General features: G+C 45.2%; 1 protein-coding gene across 1 annotated transcript in view; it reads right to left on the bottom strand.

The window, feature by feature from the left end:
* The window catches only part of cep112 (centrosomal protein 112), a 395,959-nt gene that overhangs the window by 147,696 nt on the left and 223,263 nt on the right, over positions 1 to 25,000 (bottom strand). The window contains exons 20-21 of the mRNA XM_084329136.1: positions 11,549 to 11,597; positions 1,174 to 1,281 (exon numbers count right to left, since the gene is read on the bottom strand). Of these exons, the coding sequence (XP_084185262.1) occupies positions 1,174 to 1,281; positions 11,549 to 11,597 (157 nt within the window). The remainder of the gene's footprint in view (positions 1 to 1,173; positions 1,282 to 11,548; positions 11,598 to 25,000) is intronic.

The following is a 25,000-nucleotide window of genomic DNA, read 5'->3' as shown; positions in this document are numbered from 1 at the left end:
TTGAAAGACTATATCCCTCCACACACATTTTCTTTTCAAACTTTGTATTTGCGTTTTCAAGTTCGATTTCAAAGCCATGGCAAAAAAAAGTTTTTACCTTATCCGTCTCTATTCAAAAACACGTTTTTTTCACCCACAAACGTGATTATGAGTACAAACAAAACTATTCGACCGCGGACCGAATTGATAATGGGATCTCAATTCCTCCTCGACTTCCTGGAGTAAACACTAACCCCCCCCTTAGTATTCTGTACTCCAAAACCACTATCTACAGCAATTGACACGGCAGTGAAAGTCCATCTGTGTTGGAAATGAGCGGTTGGCACGCTTATTAACTGGCAGGGTGAACGCCAGTCTGACTTTTTCGGTGGAAATCATGTTTTGTAAAATAAGAGATGTCACACCGAGTTAGCGTGTTGGCCTAGCGCCAGGCTTCTACATAACACGTTTTACTGCCTTAGTTTAAAGGCTTGATATTATATTGCGATCTGATGTACTCTAATGATATCGTACGGTGTTCTAAATCAATTGAGTTCACAGTTCACAGAAGCAATTACCGGCTAAAGCGCAACCGCACCCGAGGAAACGGTGTCGGGCCGAGAATGTCGTCTTCTAATCATCCTCTCTAGGTTAAAAAGGTAAAACATATAAGTATTTTAATTAATGTGTATGGCCAGTGATATACTGTAGCTCCTCCCATAAGGCCACTGAGGTTAGAGACTGTGTTCCTCCCCCACATAGCATCACCCAATCAAAACCCCCGTTTCCTCCACCTCCATACGTGTGAGTTAATTGAAACGGTAGCCTTATATGTTATATATCAGACGGCTTAGATTTCTGTAGACGAATACGGTTGCTATAGATGAACCAATCAGAGGAACTGATGCAGACGGTGCTGATAAGGGGACCTTGTGTGTGTAGCCATGCAGATTGCATTAGGAGTTTTCAATTGTCAAGGTTTTTTAAGATTTTTTACTCAGACACCAATCTAGGCTTAATCTAAAAGCGTGTCCTTTATTGTGAAGAATTAATCAGGCGGACACATCCACCTACCATCAACCAACCCACTATCTCGCGCACACACACACGCACACGCAACCACGCACACGCAACCACACACGCAACCACACACACACGCACACACACACAACACACACACACACACACACACACCTGCTCCTCATATCCCAGTCTGAGCTGCTCCAGTTGGAGGGGGAACTCCATGGCCTGTTTCTCTCTGAGGGACTTGGAGCGTATCAGGTCTTCTTCCACCTTCTCCATCTGGCAGCACACACACACGCACACACAAAAGATTAGATTAGATTTGATTAAAATGTATTGTCATTATACAGCACAAGTACAATACAACAAAAATACGTTTGGCATCCAACCAGAGTTAAAATGTAACAGTAAAGTGCAGTAGTAATATACAATATATTATGAAAGGGATGAGAGAATCGTTACCATATTTAACCTTGACTGTGTTCAGGTGATGCTAAGCTAGGATTGGGAAACACTGTACGGTGGCTGCGCTACAGTGCAGGGGAGGCTAGTGTGTTTCAATTAATCCACTTAATATGCTAACACATCCTTTATGCACGCGGTAGAGATTAGATTCCACATGGTGTCCCTTTAAAAAGAAACTATTTGTCTCCGGCCAAGATAGGGCATACACTGTCCTTCAAGTGCAATACAACAGCACAATGCCAATTGTAACACAAGAAAGAAAAAAGGGAGAGAGAGAATTAACGAGAGCGAGAGATAATCCATGTAGATATAACCCTGTCAGGAAGAGAGAGAGAGAGAGAGAGAGAGAGAGAGAGAGAGAGAGAGAGAGAGAGAGAGAGAGAGAGAGAGAGAGAGAGAGAGAGAGAGAGAGAGAGAGAGAGAAAGGTGATGGATGGAGGGAGAGGGAAAGAAAAATAGAAAGGGAGGGAGGGAGAGAGGGGGAAGGAGCGAGAGAGAGACAGAGAGAGATGGGGGTCAGAGGGAGGGAGAGGGAACTAAATAGACAGGGCGGGGAAGAGATAAAGGGAGAGTGTAATGTGTGTTGTTGAAGTAGGACCCAAATGCAGGACACAGGCAGAGTCAGAAGACGAAGGACAGCCAGCGTTTTCGAGAAGATACCGAGGCTGAAGCTGAATATCCTCCAACAGTTGACTGGTTGGTGCTTTGAGGAGAGGTAAGTATAAGTATAAGTCTTTATTTGGTTTTCAATCAGGGGCGGAGCTAGGCGATCATGGAGTAGACGTGTTTCACGTGAGCTCCCTTCTATCGTGCGAAATATACTTTTCTCCCCATTAGTCTTTATTTTATTTTTATTTGTTATTTGTCTGCTTGTTGAGTCGTCGAGTTTCAACTACTGTCGTCGACTTTTTTCAACTTTCTGCGATGTCGGTGGTGGAGACAAGATCCATGAGCACCCCAGCCAGCAAACTGCCACCGGGCCTAACGGCGCCGTCGCCCGGTATCAGTGAGATAAGCGAAGCTGTACTCTCGGTCATGACCAAACTCCATGCAGACTTTGAGACACGCTTCGCTGAAACACAAAGAAAAGTGAAGGTTGATAACCTTCATCGAGAGATGTCAGAGGAAATTAGGTTGGCGGTCGACCCGTTGAAAGACAAGATGGAGTCGCTGCACGTTGTCTCCTCGGCTAATGCTAACGAACTAGCCACGCTAACGACAGAGGTCTCACTACAAGGCGAGAGGATGGCGGGTCTGGAGACCTCCCTGCTGGCTAGGCAGGCTGAAGTTGCCAAACTACAGTCGGTAATTGTGGAAATGCAGTCCCGGGAGAGACGCTACAACATCAGGATTGTTGGTGTACCGGAGGGCAACGAGGGAGGCCGTCTCTCGGAGACCATGCCGGAATTGCTGCAGGAAATACTGGGGAAAGATGTCCTCCCCAGCCCTCCCGTATGTGAATCGGCCTACAGAGCGGGCAGGACCAGTCCTGGAGTGAACAAAGAGCCGAGGCCCATCATTGTCAAGCTGAACAGGCTTCAGCAGAGGGAGCTCATCATGCGGTCGGCCCGTGCCAGAAGGGGTAAACTAAGTCTTGGCGATCACAAAGTGGCCATTTTCGAAGACTTTACGCCGGAGGTTCAAGCACAGAGAGGTGAATACAAAGTGGTCATGTCCAGGCTATGGAAACTAGGCCTGAGGCCTACGCTATTCGCTCCCGCGAAATTATCTGTGCTGGGTAAGGACGATGATCGGCGTTCATTTTGGTCTTTGGCTAAAGCGAAGGAATATCTCGGGGGGATAGCCGAGACTGTAGCTTGATATCTATGTCGGGTGAGTGACTTGGCGGTGTGGGCCTGAATACATTGATGGGGCGGACTACTCACAGATGCTTGTTGTCATGCCAGACATGCTAACTGTCCACTGCCCATCCAAACTAGCGGGGCATCCCAATGACTTCTGTTACTTGCTAATGCTGACCTCATGGTCGTACTTGTGTGTCGCCTCTATGAAAGCTAGCAAGCTAGCTGAACAATGTACAAAACAGATTCTAGCGTGCTAGCCGGATTCATCACTAGCTTACGCGCTAGCCTCGGGCTAGCTAGCAGGCTGTGTCTATCGCCCGCGCCGAGACATTCGAGACCCGTTAATGTTTACGTATTTTGGTTGTTGTTGCTGTTTAAGTGACATCGGTTTGCACAATTCAACGGTGATCGGGTCCTTAACTAACTTCTTGTATGCTTTTATTTTTATATCCAGGCTGTTTTGAGCTTTGGGCTCCAGTAGTAGAAGGTCGGTTGAATATTATACAATATATGATAACAGGTTGTGTCAGGTATAGCTTATTACTATCCCCGGGTTAATGAAGGTGTTTAATTCTATTCTTACATAGGTTATGTCATTCCAGCCGTTGTGCCTGATCAGAGGGGCTGTTACATGCGTGCACTTTGACCATAACCCTTTTTTCCCTTTCTTCTTATTGTCGCTGTTTAAATGACATCTGTTTGCGCAATTTAACTGTGATCCGATCCTGCCTTAGACTATCTGCTGGTATGCTTTAATTTAATTTTGTTTTGAATTTTCCTTTATCAATTTATGCTATAACATTGCGACATTAATACGCAGACTCGGAAGTAGATGGTTACAGGGTTGATGTTGAGTTATTATATAATAATGGCTATTTTTTCCATTATAGTTGTCTCATGTTAGGGCCAAGGCTCACGGTGGTTTTCGACCGATATCTTTATTGAATTTAATTTTAATTTATGTTTATTGGACTAGTGGGGGTTTAATCAGGGGTTTATCTAGAGGGGGGTCGGAGTGGAGAGCGTCTTATTGGATCCATGACTCCAGTGGGAAATGATAGGAAGATGACCATCCTTAGTGGATGGGGCATAGGGAGGGGATTGGAGAGTGGGTATAGGAGGGTTTATAATAGGACGGGTGGGTTAGGGTTTAGAGTAGAAGGAGGGGGGGTTGTAACTGGGGTGGTATTTTTCTGTGTTTTATGTACTGTTGTCTTATATGTGTGTAATTGTTCCTCCTCTGAACTCCTGGGATTGACCGTCTGGGCCCGCCTGGATCAGCGCCTCTGTACTCAGCCTGGCTGCACTGGTATGTTCTCTACGCATTTAGACAAACTCGACCATGGCTAAATTGAATATTTTAATTTGGAACGCAGGGGGTCTTAACGCCCCACACAAGCATGCCAGTGTCCTTTGGTTATTGAAGAGAAGAAATATTGACATTGCTCTCCTTAGTGAGACGCATTTATTGGTGGGTGATGTGTCAAGGCTAGCAAATCGACAATATCACGTTATCTCCTCATCCTCAGCCGATGATAAGACGAAAGGAGTCGTCATAGTTACAAGACGTAACCTTGATATCAAAGTCCTGGATGTGTGGTCGGAACACGGAAGGAAGGATTACTAAGTTGAGTTATCTCATAGGAAGATGGCAATAATAGCATTGTATGCCCCTAACACATTTGATTCAGCGTTCTATAATACAATCACGAAGAATATGTTGGAACTTACTGGATACGCTCTCATTGTGGGTGGCGATTTTAATGCGTGCTGGGATGCGGAGATGGATAGGTCCGGGTCCTCTGAAACAAGCGACCAAAAACGGTCCTCTAAGGCCCTCAGGATGTGGGCCCAGGACACGGGGCTCGCAGACCTATGGCGCTTATCCAATCCCACCCTCAAGGATTACTCTCACCTGTCAGCCAGACACAAAACCTTCTCTCGAATAGACTATGCATTCGCGTCCCCTAATATGTTTGATCGTTTCGACGTCTCATTGGTTCCCCTGGCTCTCTCGGACCACAAGGGGATTTTCCTTGTGGCAACCTTTGGCAGGCTCTCCACGAGAGCTCCCAGTTACTACTTTCACGGCTCCAGGCCTAGCCATCTATTGGCAATGAAAATACGCTCGAATGATCATTTCTCGGATATCCCCTTGATCAAGACGCGACAGGGTACAGTCACTACTGATTCGAAAAAAATCAACGACACTTTTAAAGAGTTTTACTCACAGTTATATAGCTCAGAGGTTAATCTCGACGACTCTAAATTTGAATCGTTCATTGGCGGGCTTGAGATACCCCACATTTCTGAGGGAGAGGCTAAGGAATTGGGGAAACCGATCACTCTTATGGAACTAAGGGAGACGATTGCTGAAATGCAGAGGGGTAAGGCACCAGGCTGGGATGGTATTCCACCCGAGGTGTATTTAGCTTTCTGGGACCAACTGGGTCCATTGATGCTCGATATGATCAATTACGCTATCGAACAAGGGGAGTTCTCAAGAGATGTCAACATGGCGTTGATTTCTTTACTTCTCAAGAAGGACAAAGATCCCAATGATTGTGGTAGCTATAGGCCCTTGAGTCTTCTCAGGCCGATTTAAAAGTGTTTGCCAAGGTGCTGGCCCGCCGCCTGCAGAGATTTATGATGGTATTGGTACACTGCGATCAAACTGGTTTTATCCCGGGGCGCCTGGCTGCAGATAATCTTAGGAGGCTGTTGCATGTAGTCGATAACAGTAAAGACAATACAGCTCCGTCCACAGTTCTGTCTTTGGATGCCATGAAGGCGTTTGACAGACTAGAATGGTCATACCTGTGGAAGGTACTTGAGGTCATGGGTCTTGGAAAGAATTTTATTCATATGATTAAAGTCCTGTATGCCTCGCCGTCGGCAATGATACTGACAGGCAAAAACTGTTCCACACTTTTCCCAGTCTCCAGATCTTCTAGACAGGGTTGTCCTCTGAGCCCAGGACTATTTGCGCTTTCCCTCGAACCATTGGCCCAATTTATTAGGCAATCGGAGGACATCGTCCCCATAATGATCAATAATACACCACACAAAATTGCTCTCTATGCGGATGACCTACTGATTTTTATGGATGACCCTTCCCGGTCGGCCACAAAATTATTGGGAATAATCGAAGACTTTGGTAAATTGTCAGGCTTTAAGATTAACTGGAACAAATCAGCCTGCCTACCTCTTAATGAGCTGGCCAAGGCGGTGCGACTACCAGCTGATATCCCCATAGTGGAACATTTTAAATACTTAGGCATAGAGATATTCCCCACGCTGAGTCAAACTACTAAGTACAACTTCACGGGTACTTATGATAAAATAGGCCAGGATCTAGACAGATGGTCGTCCCTTCCTAACTCCTTACAAGCCCGAGCTTCCATAATCAAAATGAACGTCCTGCCTAGGATAAATTTTGTTAGCTCAATGCTCCCCCTGCCCCCTCCAATAGACCACTGGCGCAAGGTACAATCGATGGTATCTAAGTTTATCTGGAATAACAAACGCCCGAGAATAAAAAAAGCTACTACTCAACGTAGGAAACAAGATGGGGGCCTCGCAATCCCTGATTTTAAGCTTTATTTCTGGTCCTTTTCACTGAGACCTCTGATGTGCTGGCTAGACCCTGTAGATGATGTATCTTGGCGCTCCTTAGAAGCGGCGGCGGTCTCACCGCTAAGATTGCAGGATGTGGTGTACTCCACTGTCCCTATTTCGAAATGCCGACTGAGGTATGGACCGATCATAACTCACGTGATCCAGACGTGGCGTAATGTACAGAAGTCGTGTGGGGTTAAATGCCCATGGCACCTGGACTCTCCAATTTTTAATAACCAGCAATTACTTGTTGGGCACAAGCCGGTTAATATTCCTCAATGGCAAAGGAGGGGGGTTCATACTCTGGAGGATATTTATGATAAGAACGGCCTCCGTGCGTTTCAGGACTTAAGAGAATTTTATGATCTTCCGGGCGAGTCCTTCTTTCTTTACCTTCAACTAAGGTCAGCGCTGAGGGCGCATGGCGTGCCGTGGGCTCAAGCTTTGCAACCACACCCCTTCCTCAGGCTCATAGTGGACAGGACGACCTCCAGAGGGTTTGTCTCAGACTTTTATACGCTCTTAATTCAGTCCACGTATAAAAATGTATCATTGGATACAATCTGGCGTGTGGATATCCCGGAGCTGGACCCCGAGTTTGACTGGGATGATGTTTGGGCAAATGTGGCATTGTCTTCCCGCAACCCCAATCACCAGCAAATTAATTTTAATTATATTCATAGGACCTATCTTACACCTAGGAAGCTATTTGCTATGGGACTGATAACCGACTCTCGGTGCACTTTGTGCTCTCAAAAGGCCACTGGCACTTATATGCATATGTATTGGGATTGCCCACCAGTGGCCCGCTTCTGGAGGTCAATAGCGGACAAACTTTCAGATCTGTGTGGCTTAACTATCCCATTCACAGCTGTTACGCTACTCCTGAACGATATAACAACACTACCCGCGTCCGTACAACTGAAAAGGGTTGTCCTAGCGGGCGTCACAGCGGCGAAGAAGCTAATAGCAATGAGATGGAAGGAGCCTGAGAAGCTCACAGTGATTAACTGGTCCCTAACACTGTTGGATGTGATTTATCTTGAGATATCCACGGCGCGGGTGATTGGGGTGGGGCAGGCTGGGATTGACCTATGGTTCGCAGCAGCTGAGAAGGTCAGGACCGCCGTGTGCGGCTGAGCGGGGTTGGGGTGCTTGTTCGGGGGAGTCCGGCGGTCTCGTGGGAGGGGGAGGAGGAAATGTCTTGTCTGTCTTGTCTTTTGTGATGTCTTGAATTTAACTAGGGATTTTATTGGGGGGCAGCTATTTAGCTAGTTCTTCGCTATTTGGTCATCTATTAGATAGTACCCCTGGAATTTTGAATTTAAAATTTAAAAAGGTTGAACTCTGTTTTCTTTTCTTTTTGTCTTTATAATTTATAAATTGTTATATTCTGTATTATTATTGTTTTTGTTATTTTCCTGTGAAGTTCTGTGTATTGTGATTGTGATTAATGTGTTGCCTTGTTTCATGTAAGTAATAATAAAAAAAATTGATAAAAAAAAAAAGTATAAGTCTTTATTTGTCATCAGATTAACACACACACACATGCGATGGGCGACCCACAGGAACACACACACACATGCACTGAGTCGCTGGCGAAATGTTCTCTGCACCTCCCATCCCGTCGTCCTTCCCCCCAAGGGCAGCCGGGGGCAGACGAGGGCTGCAGCGAGCCCCGCGCCCAATCCAAGTGCTCCTGTCCGTCTTCGTCAAGGACACCACAGCGTTAGCCATCTGTTCTGCATGTTTTTTCCATTGGATTTATCTTATCGGGAGGGGAAACCCTTGCGAGCACGGGGAGAACATGCAAACTCCACACAGAAAGGCCCGGGAAATACCCCACCTGGCAACACGGCAACCTGGTCCCCAAGCGGGAATAGAACCCACAGCCTTCTAGCTGTGAGGCGACAGCGTTACCCACTACAGTAAGTAGCGGCTAGTAAAGACATGTTACAGGCAGGCACATGTAACATAGAGACAATGGCCAAACAATGACTGACAAGGGGAGCTAACACAGGGGGGAGGAGAGAGAGAGAGAGAGAGAGAGAGAGAGAGAGAGAGAGAGAGAGAGAGAGAGAGAGAGAGAGAGAGAGAGAGAGATAGCTTCCCCCTCCCGTGGCTTGATGTAGGCTGAGGATAAAGTCAGATTGGAGATTGGGATGCCAGGGGCTCGCTGGGAAGAGGAGAGGAGAGGAGAAGAGAGGAGGATGAGAGCAAGAGAGAGAGAAACCGAGTGGGAGGAAAACGAAGGAGGAAGAAGATGTATGTAGCAGCACAACAATGTTGAGCCTAGGGGGGAACAAGGGTGTTTTGAGGAGAGTGTGTCTCGCAGGCTTCAGCATGCAGAATTATGACCCCTGTCTCTGAGGCCACACACCCACCACTTGCTATTACCTACCTCTGCCCACACTGTACCAGCAAGTATTAGCCTAATCAGCGGCTAACACAAACTCACTAATTGCCCTAGCGCGCAAACACTTCCTCGAAAACGTCTCACCGGCCCGTCAATAAATCCCACACACACTGTATAACCAAATGTGCTTAATAAAAAAAAAAAAAAAGGGCCTATAGCCAAAATGACTTGGAAGAACATAGCGTCAGAAGTTTACAGCCTGGCGCCGATCGATCTGAGAGCTCTCCCATTAAGCGGCGGCCCACGCCGTGCTGCTGAGCAGCGAACGCGAGCCTGGCCTGACGCACTACTAATTACTCAGTGCCTCTGCAACGTGCTCTCTCTCCGTCGATACCGGCCCGGCCCACGTCACGCCCACTGAGAGGGCGAGTGGGGGTCAGCATGCGCAGTGCGGCATATATGATTGAGTACACATCCTGAATGGTGGGGATAATGGAAGGTTTACATTTAGAATGTATTGGTTTAAATTGTGAGGAAATGACCAGAGGGGATGTTGTTGTTCTCTGCTTCGCTTGTTGTTTTGTGAGAGAATTATTCTTAATTGTTGGTCTTGTGTGAATAAGAGAGGTAATGGGGCATGTGAGGTGGTGGCGATGCAAGATAAATAGAGATGGTCTGACAGTGCATATCATTAGACTATGAAGGGAGATAGAGAGAGAGAGAGATAGAGGGAGAGAGAGAGATAGTCTAACTATGAAGGGAGAGAGAGAGAGAGATGGTCTGACAGTGCATATCATTAGACTATGAAGGGATAGAGAGAGAGAGAGAGAGAGAGAGAGAGATGGTCTAACAGTGCATATCATTAGACTATGAAGGGAGAGAGAGAGAGAGAGATGGTCTAACAGTGCATATCATTAGACTATGGAGGGAGAGAGAGAGAGAGAGATAGATAGAGGGAGAGAGAGAGATGGTCTGACAGTGCATATCATTAGACTATGGAGGGAGAGAGAGAGAGAGAGATAGATAGAGGGAGAGAGAGAGATAGTCTAACAGTGCATATCATTAGACTATGAGGGGAAAGAGAGATAGTCTGTCATTAGCTTCATGCATATGCATATCATTAGACAGAGTATTAGAGAAATAGAGAGATGGGAGAGAGAGAGAGGATAGAGAGAGAAAGGATAGAGAGGGAAGATAGGAGAGAGATAATGGAGATGGCAGAGAGAGAATGAGAGAGATGGCAGAGAGAGAATGAGAGATGGTAGAGAGAGAGATGGTAGAGAGAGAGTGAGAGATGGTCTAACAGCGCATATCATTAGACTCTTAGGGGAAAGAGATGGGAGAGAGAGAACGAGAGATGGTAGAGAGAATGAGAGATGGTAGAGAGAGAGGGAAGAGAGAGAGATGGGAGAGAGTGAGAGAGAGCGAGAGAGAGAGAGAGAGAAAGAGAGAGAAAGAAGGAGGACGGGAAGGAGACAGAAAGAAAGAGTGCGACAAAGACATACGGAGGAATCTGTGAGCAGCCAGTGTGGCGCCCTGGTGCATCTGTGGTCAGGCTGTTCCATCAGAACAGGCTAGTGTGTGTGCGTGTGTGTGTGTGTGTGTGTGTGTGTGTGTGTGTGTGTGTGTGTGTGTGCGTGTGTGCGTGTGTGCGTGTGTGTGTGTGTGTGTGTGTGTGTGTGTGTGTGTGTGTGTGTGTGTGTGTGTGTGTGTGTGTGTGTCTGTGATGGTGCCTAAAGACATCTGCATTGTCTTGGTTTGATCATTGTCTGTCAACCAGCCGCCTTTCTTTGTGGTCATGCGAAGAGGAGAAAGTGAGGCCTGGGGTTAGAGAATAGAGAGACACGCTAAAATATGTGAGTGTGTGTATGTGTGTGTGTGTGTGTGTGTATGAGCACATTTGGTATGACCACAAAAGAAGTGCACGTAAGCATAAAGTGGCTGGAAGTGCATGACTATTAGTGATTGACTGTGTATGTGCGTGCTGTGTTAACGTGACGTGTAAGCGGTGTCTGTGTGTGTGTGTGTACTGCATGATGTTAGTTAGTCTGCAGCTGTGTGTAAAATCCTATGGGTAACCGTCGGTAGTGTGATAGTAAAGGGTTAACCTTCTGTAGTGCTGCAGTGAAAGGGTTAACCTGCTGTCGTGTGTACAGTGAAAGGGTTTGGTAGTGCGGCGGTTAACGAGACAGGGTTAGACTGTGCCGGGTCACATTTGTGGTGGTCAGACCGAGTGCAGAGCCGTCTTCCTCTGACGTGTCAGGCTGAGCCCTAGTGAGTGCAGCATGTGTGTGTGAGAGACCTGGAGCTTCATGTCGGCGTAGTTCATCTCCAGCTGCTCCTCCGCCTGCCTGCAACACACACACAAAATTAATTAAAACATGTACACATTATGGCTGTCCACAAAATACATTCTTAATCAACTAACAGTCTCATTGAATCAACAATTCTGGAATACTGTATATATATATAGTATACTGTATATGTATATATAGGCATAGAGATAAAGGTGTAAATATACACAGGCAAACAAACCAGGATGAATGTAGAAATGTGCAGAGTGAACACACACAGAATAGACAGCACTCTACTCCATACACTCCATGTATAATAAATAACATTATACTAGAACCATAGTTTACCTTGTCAATATGTACCACATCACTGGACAACAAACAGACTCAACACTGTGGGGCGAATTCACAAAGGGATTGTGTGGCTTTTTCTGACGCTATGCCGGCGCAAATAGTTCTGAAACACAGTTTGCTATTCACAAAGGAAGTGCAACGGTGGTAATTGCGTTTCAATCAGCATTGCGTCTCGGTGCGTCGATGCTATTTGCTGGGATTTAAATGAGGTAATATGGGCGGAACATGCAAATGAGCCTCGTCAAAAAACATTCCCAATTCACAAAGGCTGGTGCTAATTGCACCGCACAGTTAAAACAACACTATTTACGTCTTCAGAGTGAGATAAGATAAGATAAGATATTCCTTTATTGATCCCCTTGGGGAAATTCAGGGTGGTAACTAAACGCATTCATAAAGGAGCGTCATTGCCAGCATCTCGGGTGATCATGGCAGCAGTAATTGTTGCCAGGCGAAGGCATCGTAATGCCAGGCGTGCTTGTGAAAGAATATTTCTAATGAGAATATCACTTTTTGATTTAGGCGAGACCGAAATCAACCGGAGACACAGATTGCCACCTCAAGCAATTCTTGATCTACTCTATGAAATCAAGGATGATATTGAGCCAGCCACCCAGAGATCCCATGCAATCAACTTTGCCATGGCACTGCCATGTTGCCACTGACAACATCTGGTTTATTTGTTAGTGGGAAGACTGGCATTGCATGCTGCTATTAGCGCCGTGCAATCCATTCTTTGTGAATTCACATCTGTGTGTATGTGATCTAACAACACTGTGTGTATGTGATCTACCATCATGGCATGTATGTGATTGACATTTGTATGTTTGTAATCTACCGGCACATGTAATCCACTTAATCATTGCATGTACAGTATATAATCTACCAACATCACCTGCATGCTGTCGAGCAAACAGCATTGCGTGTATGTAATCTAACACCATTGTGTGTATGTAATCTAACACCATTGCATGTATGTAATCTAACACCATTGCGTGTATGTAATCTAACACCATTGTGTGTATGTAATCTAACAGCATTGCGTGTATGTAATCTAACACCATTGTGTGTATGTAATCTAATAACATTACATAAGTTCAAATGATATTGCGGGTACATTATGCATTAGCACCCATAGGGATGAGCCAGAATCCAAATATGAATTCAGGAAAGCACAGATAATGAGATGGACACAGATATTTTTATTACACAGATATTAATATTATTATTCTGGAATTAAATAATTGTTATGTTATGAGCTCCCTTGATGCAGCACGTCAATGTTCACCATCAAAAACTAACTGTAGGACTGGTGTCAAAACTACCTATAGGACTGCCCTGTCATTTGACAGTGACTTTCTTCCGTTGAACATGCAAAAAATAGATACTTTTTTCATGTATACGTTTTTGCGCGTTATCCCATGGTGAATATTGTATAGTTTAGGAGTGATCCGGGATAATTCCTGAAAAGCTGAGTTATAGGGCGCTACGTGAATTCTACTATAAGCGTTGGCGTTTCTTGCCTGGACACACTACTATTTCCAAATCAAATGTATATAATAGGTATTATGTTTCATCATGAATGCATGAAAGGGGGGGGGGGTAGTTTTTTTATGCTTTGATGGTCAGTAACGGCATTCGTCTTGAACAGCACACACGCTGATCAGCTGGATCGATATGAAAACATTGTACGATCAAGCTGGAATTGACGTCAGATAGTCCTTATCTTTGATCGGGGGTTTTCCAAAAAGAATATTCCAATTGTCTGATCGCGATTTCCAGTATTGGTGTCCATCATGTCCTCGACATAATCTGGCACACACATGCATGGAGGGTCATTGGACGCGTTTCAATGTGATCGGGTGAACCGCTAGACTTGCCTGACCCAGAATATGGCGCCCGGAGGGATTTAAGTGTAACACCCAGTGTGAAGGAGGGTTTCAAAGGGTGGGCGATACTGCCACCTAGCAGGATGCGGCCGGTATTGCACTCTGGCGATCTCAGAAGGATTTCCTATGGTAACCCAGAGGTCCGTGTGCCTGAAATGAATACAAATATCGAATAAAAGAAATAACGACCAAAACCCGAGATATCTCGGGGCTGGCGCCCAACGCATCGTGAGTTAACCCGGGATATCTTGGGTCTGGCGCCGAATGTGTTAAGCGCCCGAGCCAACTAAGCCACCCGAGCCCACTAAGCTACCAGAACATTACAATGCCATTATCATTCAACTCCATTCCCTTGTTTCCTTTCCGATAACCACATCAGCTTCCCTTCCCCCGGTCTGTCCATCACCAGAGAGTGTGTGTGTGTGTGTGTGTGTGTGTGTGTGTGTGTGTGTGTGTGTGTGTGTGTGTGTGTGTGTGTGTGTGTGTGTGTGTGTGTGTGTGTGTGTGTGTGTGTGCGTGCGTGCGTGCGTGCGTGCGTGCGTGCGTGCGTGCGTGCGTGCGTGCGTGCGTGCGTGTGTGTGTGTGTGTTTCTTCCTGGCGCTCCATGTAGGGTTAGTGCTCCTACTAGTGAGAGTCAGAGCCTGGTGGATTGACAGCCATGCTGGGAGGTATGGGCTCATACAGGGAGCTGTCAAGAGCCTCAGCTAGGAAGCCCAGGCTCCCGACATCACACATAGCACTACAAAGCAGCTGTCAGGCCCAAGCTCAGTGAAGGTGCGTGGGACAGAGGTGTTTGCATAGGGGGGGGGGGAGGTTGACAGTAGTACGGGAGGCCTGTATGAGGGAGGGAGGGAAGGAAGGTGAGAGACTGAAATGGAAGCTGTAACACATAAAGTCCTTAACTTTAGTTTTTTGGTAATGCTTTACAGTAGCAGCATTAACAATCAATGCACCTCACTGGTGGTGGAGCACTGCGGTTCACACTGCTGTTCGAGTTCAAACCAGTTCATCATAAGACAGGGTTTTCTATGCTAGCATAACAACAATGGCCAGGGAGCCCCGTGTGCCACAGTAGCTGGTGCTCTGTGCCTCAGTTCCCTGTCTGACTGCTGCACAAGGAGTGGGGGGGAGCAGTGTTATCGACAATACTTAAAGGGGAATGCCCCCCATTTGAAGAATTCACATATATATTCTTCCTATATTATGAGTGGTGTGTGTTCACAAAACTGAACCGTCCTGGGGCACAGGAAGAACATAATGTGAATTCTTAAACTAGGTGGCATACCCCTTTAATCAACATTGGTCTTGTGCAATTCAATGGGAGAGTGCTTGACACTCTGAGCATGGCACTAACACTGCCAGGGTTAGGGGTTCGATTCCCAACGGGGGGCCACCCATACTTAAATACAGTGTAGTCATTCCATTGTAAAGCGCTTTGTGTCCCAGTATTAGAGGAGTGCTACAGATATACAGTCATTCAGTAATATTACACACCTTTGAAGTAAGTGTTTGCTTGTCCCTTTGAGAATAGAATAGAAATAGAATAGAAATCCTTTATTTATCCCGGGGGAAATTCAGCACTAAGGCTGCATGATTAGTCGTAAAAATCGCAATCTCCATTCATAGACGTTTGCGATCTAATTTCTAAATGACGACGATTCTGATGTATTTGCATTTGCGTCAAAATGGAGATCAGTTGCATTGAAACACTCGCTCCTATTCCCCTATGCATTCACGTCACGTTGCATTCACGTGTTGACTTATTTTCTTCAGAACAATCCCGGTTGCAATATCAATCACACTTAACTTAAAGCAAAACACGCTATTAATTCAACATTCAATATATTTTCTTACTTTTGTGTTGACTTGTCGCCAGATTCTGTTTTTTGGGTTCTAGATGAGAGTTAGGAGCTGGACAACACAATGGTTCCATAGCCTGAAGTCTTATAGTCATACAGTCCAAAGTTTATAAAAGATATAAGAGAGGAAAAGAGACTTGAGTTATTTTGTATGTTACAAGAGACGTTTAAGTTTAAGTCAAGCACTTTGATATATGTTATGTTGTCTGTTTAAGAAAGAGTGAAATAAATGTTTTATTGAAAAAATATGAATTATGTAAGAGAATCGTGATCTTAATTCTTCGTGATCGTGATTCACATTTTAGCAAGAATCGTGCAGCACTACAGATTGCTCACAGTAAACAGTAAGCAGTAAACATTTAGGTAGTCAAAAACAAAGAATAAGAATAAAGAATAAAATACGGTCCGGGATATACATTCTGGTATGTATATACATTCCAAAATATAAAATATACAGCCAAAAATATACATTAAAATGTACAGTAATAAGTGTACAATTTTAAAGTGTCGAAAAACACATAGTACATTGACAGTGGGTCAGCACATGGGGTCAGCTACTGTATGTGCCATGTGAACGAGTGGGTGTAAGAGGGAAGGCAGTGTGTGTATACAGTACCTTGTGAGATGTGTGTGCGTGTGCCATATGCATTCATAGAGATAATCTTCCTTCAAACCCAAAAAGAAAGTGAGGTTGTAATTTGTAAAAGTGAAGCGGTCAGTGGGAGGAGGGGGAGAGTGAAGCTGAATATCTTGTATGTTCTCTGCTAGCGACTGCAGCTAATGCTACGCACTGAAGGCTGGAAAAGGCTGAGGGATATTCAAGGATGGAAGTCTTTTGATGTTAAAAATGGCAAAACATTCGGAAAAGTGTGTGTGTGGTTGCTTATGCGTGTGTGTAGTAGAGTCCTCTAATTTGGAACTTCATTTCATAGTTAGGATTCATAATCAGGATGTGGTCCGGTGACACAGCCATAAAAGCATAACAGGCGCCACTCTACACACACATACTGTACACACACACATTTACTGTACACACACACACACACACACACACACACACACACACACATACTGTACACACACACTTAGGGACAAAAACTATAGCCAAGCCAGGCAAAGTACACACACAGAGACACATACCGACACAGACATACCCAAATGCACATGTACGCATTATGACAAATATGAAGTTTAAAGTTTAAACTATTTTTTAATTGGTTCATCTACCAGTTTGTGAAACCAAAGCAAGGATGTTTTGACTTTGAAAACAAGAAATACTCCAGGCAGAGAGACAGACAAAAAGAGAGGCATTCCTTTTTTCCTCTGCATGCTAACTTAACACGCCAGGGGTCGCTGTCTACCTTCTGGGTAGAAAACGCCATCGCTGTAAGTCAATGGGGAGACTGCAAAACTTGCGAGTGCTTAAAATATATTTTATATTATAGCTATGGGTCTAATAACACGTCGATTGTCAGTGAGTTGCTTCTGGTCAACATGCAAAAAACAGATTGTTTTTTCATCCGTACATTTCCGTTTTATACCGTTTTGAATATGAGTATAGTTTGGGTGATTCTTAGTAATCCCAGGAAAAGACGTGATAATAGCCCTTTAGTGAAATCCACTTATTATCACGTTGTCATTTTTCGCCTGATTATCGAATCTTCCTGAAATCAACGCTAGATTATCGTTATTATCCTTCCTCATGCACCCATGAAATGGGGCTTGTAGCGGGGCGCTCGCCCCAACCCACCTACCGCCACCAACGGTAAACAGCACAACACAGTCCACACAGACAGCTTCGATCGCGGGAGAAAGAAATATCAGATCAATGCAAGATTTGTGTGTTCTTAGCTTGTCTCTGATGTCATGCAAAAAAAATTATCCAATTATCGGATCGCCATTCCAAATACTGGTCGCGGAGGTCCGTCCCACGTTGTGCGGCATTGCATATGAAGGGGGGGGGGGGGCAGCCTCATAGATGTATCGTTGTAAACGCTCGTATTATACATTTCTAAGTATTTAAACCCTGCCCGCACAGCTCAGATCGGCCCAGAAAAGAAACAACATTGTTTCTAATGGAGTGCAATACCGGCTGGAAGGCGTAGGCGGCGGTATTTGCCCTTTGCGAGGTCAAACCCATTCCCAATGATAACATCAGGCTGGATGGATGGATGACAAATTAATGGATATTAGGGATGCCCCGATCGATCGGCCAGCGATCGGTATCGGCCGATATTCAGTATAAATATGAGATCGGTGAATTCCGATAATGCTTTATTTTCGCCGATCGTGAAAACCGATCGAAGACACGCACGAAAAACATGATCCAATTCTCAGCGGAGTTCTCACTCGCTGACTTCTCTCTCAGGCACACAGCTGCTGCTGCAGCGCACTGCCCCTCCCCCTCCGACTCCCAGACCCCTCATGTCAACAAGCTCCGGCAATAGTCTAGTGCATGAGCATCTCCGTGAGCTAACGTTAGCTACCTAGCTAACGTTACTGTTTAAACAAAATGACCCAGTCAACTATTCACTTTTAGTTTAATACATGAGGCATTGTCTAACGTTATCTAGCTGGCTAGCTACTGATAGCTCCTGATATCAACAAATGCTCTGGCAATAGTCGAGTGCATGAGACCTCTGTTAGCTAGGTAGCTAACGTTAGCTCACGTTAGCTCACTGATTAAACGAAATGACCCAGTAAACAAAATAGTTTTTTGATCCACTTTTTCTCCTAATTTTTTTCTATTTTTCTCCCATCCCAATTTCGCCGGGCCAATTCTCCCTTCAATTCTCCCCTCCCCTGTCTCGAACGTTGCTACACTATGCCTCCCACTGGTCGGCTGCAGTGAGGACCAAGCCTTGCATCACGTGTCCCCTCCGGTACACGAGGAGGCAGCTGTCGCATCTTTTCACCTGAACAGTGCGATCTCTCAGTGGCGAGGAGTAACGCGTGGGAGGCTCACGCTGCCCCCGATACTTCCTGATTCTGCTGTACAGGCGCACCAACCGACCTGTAGGAGTCGCTGTCCACAACGTCCAATCCCCACCCACCGGCTTTCCCACCCCTAACACTGCCAATTGTGTTAGTATGAACGACCAGCCAAGCCGGTAGCAATGCCGAGAGCTGGGCTCGAACCCAGCATCTCCTGCGTTAGTGGCGAGCGCCTTGCCCACTGCGCCACTTAGCCGCCCAGTAAACTAAATAGTTCAATTTAGTTTAATACATGAGGTGTTGTCTAACGTTATCTAGCCGGCTAGCAGTAGCTACAGTCTTATAACATAATTGACATTATTCGTTTTTGTAGCTGTTGGTTAATTAGCTATCATGCTTCATAACTGAACACTGCGAACATCTTGTATGTTTCAGACCCTGTTAGTCAAGTTGAACTATCGCTCTGACTGGGGACGCTGAGGGCATGCTGAATGTGATTTGACCAAAGCAGAGTATACACACAGACAGTGGAGCTGTTTGCAGATAGCGAGCATTTTGACTTGTTGCGTGGTGGCAATGTCTCGCAGATAATACAACTACAAGTATAATTATATAATATATATATTTTATAAAAAAAATATATATATTTAAAAAACTATTTTTTTTAAACGATCGGTATCGGCAGTGTATCGGCCGATATGGCTCATAGACGATCGGTGATCGTTATCGGTGGCAAAAAACGTGATTGGGGCATCCCTAATGGATATAGCTAATAAAAGAAATAACGATTAAAACCCGAGTTTTCTCGTGATTGGCGCTCAACGGTTGGCGAGATAACCTGACTTTTCTCGTGATTGGCGCTGAATGAGTTAACACACCACCAAACACCAGATAATAACAACAACAACAACAACAACAACAACAACAACAACAACAACAACAACAACAACAAGACAAAAGGAAGCCAATGAGAAAAGGGGGGAAAGAAAAAAGGGCAGGAGATAGAGAGAGAGAGAGAAAGAGAGAGAGAGAGAGAGAGAGAGAGAGAGAGAGAGAGAGAGAGAGAGAGAGAGAGAGAGAGAGAGAGAGAGGGGAGAGAGAGAGAGAGAAAAGGAATGCACAGGCCTTCTCTTCTTCTTCACAGTGACTGTCTCTTAGTAATCTTGGTCTCTCTCATGTTGGACATCAAATGATAGAGAAATTGTTTTTTTCTCCCCCAATTTTGTGTTCTCTGTAATTATTAATCAGTCTTGTTGCATGACTGCTTTCAGGCCTCAGACAGACACAAAGGATATACGGAGCAACCAAGACGGAAATAGAAGAGAAATGGAGAGAGAGAGAAAGAGATGGAGGAGAAGATGCCACCGAAATAGCAAAGGGGAACTTCCATCCTCAACTTCCAAGCCAGAAGAGAGAGATGAGTTGTGTGTGTGTTTGTGTTTGTGTCTGTGTTGCTTGAGAGATGAGCCCATGCATGTGACAGCACAGATGGGTGTGTAGTCACTATATATGTGAGTGAATGTGTGTGTGTGTGTGTGTGTGTGTGTGTGTGTGTGTGTGTGTGTGTGTGCGCGTGCACACGTGTGTGCTGAGCCTCTGTGTTAAGTATTTGTGTGACACCAACTGAATCCAGGCCCTTGTCAGGTTCCAGCTATGTTCCAGCTAAGTTATAGCTATGTTACAGCTAAGTTACAGCTAAATTACAGCTATGTTACAGCTAAGTTACAGCTACAGTAAGTTGTATATGGGTTACAGCTAACTTACATTTAAGTTACAGCCAAGTTCAGCCAAGTTACAGCTAATTTATAGCTAGGTTACAGCTAAGTTATAGCTACCGTAAGTTACGGCTAACTTACTATGGGTTATATCTAAATTACAGCTAAGCCACAGCTATGTTACATCTAAGTTACAGCTAAGTTACATTCAAGTTACAGCCACGTTCAGCCAAGTTACAGATAACTTATAGCTAAGTTACAGCTAAGTTACAGCTAAGTTACATCTAAGTTACAGTCAAGTTACAGTCAAGTTACAGTCAAGTTACAGCCAAGTTACAGTCAAGTTACAGTCAAGTTACAGCCAAGTTACAGTCAAGTTACATCTAAGTTACATCTAAGTTACAGCTAAAGTTACAGTCAAGTTACAGTCAAGTTACAGCTAAGTTACATCTAAGTTACATCTACGTTACATCTAAGTTACATCTAAGTTACATCTAAGTTACAGCTAAGTTACATCTAAGTTACATCTAAGTTACATCTACGTTACATCTAAGTTACATCTAAGTTACATCTAAGTTACATCTAATTACAGCTAAGTTACATCTAAGTTACATCTAAGTTACATCTAAGTTACATCTAAGTTACAGCTAAGTTACATCTAAGTTACATCTAAGTTACATCTAAATTACATCTAAGTTACAGCTAAGTTACAGCTAAGTTACATCTAAGTTACAGCTAAGTTACATCTAAGTTACAGCTAAGTTACATCTAAGTTACATCTAAGTTACATCTAAGTTACATCTAAGTTACAGCTAAGTTACAGCTAAGTTACATCTAAGTTACATCTAAGTTACAGCTAAGTTACAGCTAAGTTACATCTAAGTTACAGCTAAGTTACATCTAAGTTACATCTAAGTTACAGCTAAGTTACATCTAAGTTCCATCTAAGTTACAGCTAAGTTACATCTAAGTTACATCTAAGTTACATCTAAGTTACAGCTAAGTTACATCTAAGTTACATCTAAGTTACAGCTAAGTTACATCTAAGTTACAGCCAAGTTAAGCCAAGTTACAGCTAAGTTATAGCTAAAAACATAAGTTGAAAAATCATAAGTAAACAAATAAAATAATATACAATAAATAAATAAATAAATAAATAAATAAATAAATAAATAAATAAATAAATAAATAAATAAATAAATAAATAAATAAATACAAACAAACATAAATAAACACAAATATTGTGCTTTAGAATCGCACAAAGCCTGTGACCTTCGGCATTCAACAGTTGAACTGGAATACATGGGTATCATATGACTGTGTGAATGTACATTATGTGTCTGCGGTGTGTGTGTGTGTGTGTGTGTGTGTGTGTGTGTGTGTGTGTGTGTGTGTGTGTGTGTGTGTGTGTGTGTGTGTGTGTGTGTGTGTGTGAGTGTGTGTACGTGTGCATGTGCGTGCGCAGGCGTACACTTGTGTGGCCACCACCAGAGTGGCACCAGACAGTGTGTCACCATCAATAACAGAGAGGGATGAGAGTGAGATGAGAGGTCAGAGAAAACAGAGAGAGAGAGAGATAGAGAGAGAGAGAAAGAGAGAGAAGGGAGGAGGAGGAGGATAAAAAACGGAGGTGTAGAAAAGGCAAGGGGTGCCAACTCTGGGGCTCTAAATGGCTCCCTCTGGTCAGAGAAGTGGAGGGAGAGGAGACTCAAATTAGAGACGAGACTTCTCCAGGAGAGGAAGTCCCTCTCAACCTCTCCTTCCTAAAAGAAGCTGGATTAGAGAGAGCGAAAGAGAGAGCGAGAGAGAAAGAGAGAGAGCGATAGAGAGTGAGAGAGAAAGAGAGCGAGAGAAAGAGAGCGAGAAAGAGGGAGGAGTGGAGGTGGTATGTCTATAAAGAGAGGGTGAAGAAGAAGAAGAAGGAGGAAATGAGCTTCTGCTCCAAGCCGCCTCCTAGATAGGAGGGTCTAGGCCTGGGGATGCCGGCGCTCTCCGGACCACGCTAACCGCATGAGGCCACGTGTATGTGTGTGTGTGTACTGTACATACAGCGTATGCACATTCAAACACACGCTGACTGAACACACATGTTGAGCACGCGTGTATGCGCAGGAACAAGCGTGCACACGCGGCCGACTCTAATTGCATATCCGCCAATACCCTTTTTATGTAACCGATGGTATTTAGGAATCGCATATGGGCTGTAATATACAGCAGGTGGGTGGAGCATAGCTACAGGGCACACACACGTGCGCACACACGTGCGCACACACACACACACACACACACACACACACACACACACACCACACACACACACACATGCTGGAATGTACACACATGGATTCCTCTGGTTTCTTGTAGAAAAGAGGCCTCTCTTTCTGTGTGTGTGTGTGTGTGTGTGTGTGTGTGTGTGTGTGTGTGTGTGTGTGTGCGTGCGTGCGTGCGTGCGTGAGCGTCTGCGTATGTGAACTCATCCATGCGGAATGATAACGAATCCATAGACACATCAAAGGGGCCTGGAAAAAAAAGTGGGAGCGCATAAAAAGAGAGAAAATGCAAAACTGAAATATTCAACGCTCCTCTGAAAGAAAAAATAAAATGGCCTCCTTTTTCATCCCCATCCCCAGAGAAAGAGAGAGAAACAGAGAGAATAGGAGAGAGACTACAAATAAGCAAAACGAGAGAGACAGGAGGGAGAGAGACAGCAAAATAATGAGAGAATATCAGAGAAAGAGAGAGAGAGAGAGTGAGAGAGAGAGAGAGAGAGAAGAGAGAGAGAGAGAGAGAGAGAGAGAGAGAGAGAGAGAGAGGGTGAGAGAGAGGGGGGCGGAACAGAAGGACAGAAGCAGAGAATCATTGAAGCTCGGAGGCTTCCATAACCAACATGCAAATACAACCTGCAACCAAAAGAAAAGATTTGCAATTAGCCGACCGTCAAGAAAATAGTGTGGAACTGGATGGAGACTGAGTCTGAGGTCAGAGATAAACAGAATGCAAACAGAATGTAAACTGAGTGAGTAAGATGCTGATTCATCTCTAGAAAGTGTTTTACTTTAAAGTTCTTACTGATGCTATAAGCTGTCTCCGGCAGCACCACTGAAAAGCACCCAAGTCTAAGTCTTGGCCAAGGCAGGCTGAGATGACTGCTGTTAAGAGTCCACCCCCCAGGCTACAACAAGGTCTGCTCAGCAACGTATTCAAGCTTCATTCATATAAAGATTCAACGCTGTGGTTCAGGTTAGCAAGCTCGCCAGCCATCCATCCATCTTGTGTACCAAGCAATGTTATAGCTATTCATGTGTCATGTGTCATGTGACGGACACAAAGCGATGCTCCCAGTGTCTGAATCACATAGCTGGTACAGACGAGCATCCCCAGTGTGTTGTTTTAGGACCAGAACACGCCTTCTTCTGTTATCCCATGTTCCCACTAACCCTCCCACCACCTTCACCACCGTTAGAGTCCGAGCATGACCTCCCTCCCCTCCCCACCCTTCAGGAACACCCCCCTCTGCACCAGGAGCGCTGGGATCTTAATGCCCGTCAGTGGGGTTCGGATGAAGAGGAGTAAGAGTATGAAGGGGATAGTGTTTAAAAGGATGCCGATAGGGAGGAAGGTTCGGCTTCTGGTCCGGCTCCTAACAAGGACCCATTCCACAGGGAGTTTATGGAGATGATGACTAGAGCCGTCTCAAAGCTCAGGATTTCATGGCCTGACCCCAACCTTTCCTTGAGTGGTGTTTTTACAAGGTCCAGCAGTGAGACCTACCACTCTACCTAGACCTCTGCCACGCTGCACTGACATCAAGGAGCAGGTTCAACTGTCTGGGGAGCCCCCAATAGAACAGAGCCCCCCATTCAAGCTGGGTCCTCCATTGATACAGAACCAAAGCTGGGCTACTTGGCTATGCCACTGCTAGAAGAGGCTGTGGCCAACCATCTTTCCTTCTCCTCCTGAAAGCTTCAGCGGCTTCCAAGGCTTGCAGCTTACCGCCTCTTTGGCTGAAATTACAAAGCAGCGGGCCAGGTAGCCACTGTGATGCCCAACCTGTCCTCCAGGCATACCAAGCCTTCCTCCTCTGGGACTTGGAGGGAGAGGCCACTGCCAAGGCTTACATGGAGCTCAAGAAAGCTACTGACTTTTTCCTCTGCATAATAATGTGCACTGCTCAGGAGGCGGGAAGAAATATAGGCTTCTCGGTAGTTTCCCACGAACATCTTTGGCTCAACCAGACCCAAATGCTGCACGGTGGTGTAGTGGTTAACACTGTCGCCTCACAGCTAGAAGGTTGTGGGTTCGATTCCCACTTGGGGACCAGGTTGCCATGTTGCCAGTTACCCAGGTGGGGTATCTCCCGGGCCTTTCTGTGTGGAGTTTGCAGGTTCTCCCCGTGCTTGCAAGGGTTTCCCCCCGATAAGATAAAACCCAATGGAAAAACATGCACAACAGATCGCTAACGCTGTCGCGTCCCCGACGAAGACGGACAGGAGCACTTGGATTGGTCCCCGGGCGCGGCCCCACGCCGCAGCCCTTGTCTGCTCCCGGCTGCCCTTGGGGGGAAGGACGACGGGATGGGGAGTGCAGAGAACATTTCGTCAGTGACTCAGTGCATGTGTGTTCCTGTGGGTCGCCCATCGCGTGTGTGTGTGTTAATCTGATGACAAATAAAGACTTGTACTTATAAATGAATGACTCGGAGAAGAGAA

The sequence above is a fragment of the Notolepis coatsorum genome (assembly GCF_963971535.1).
Source record: "Notolepis coatsorum genome assembly, chromosome: 14".
In the NCBI taxonomy this organism is placed as follows: domain Eukaryota; kingdom Metazoa; phylum Chordata; class Actinopteri; order Aulopiformes; family Paralepididae; genus Notolepis; species Notolepis coatsorum.
Note: the sequence above shows the minus strand (reverse complement) of the source record. Positions and strands in the feature narration are given on the sequence as shown.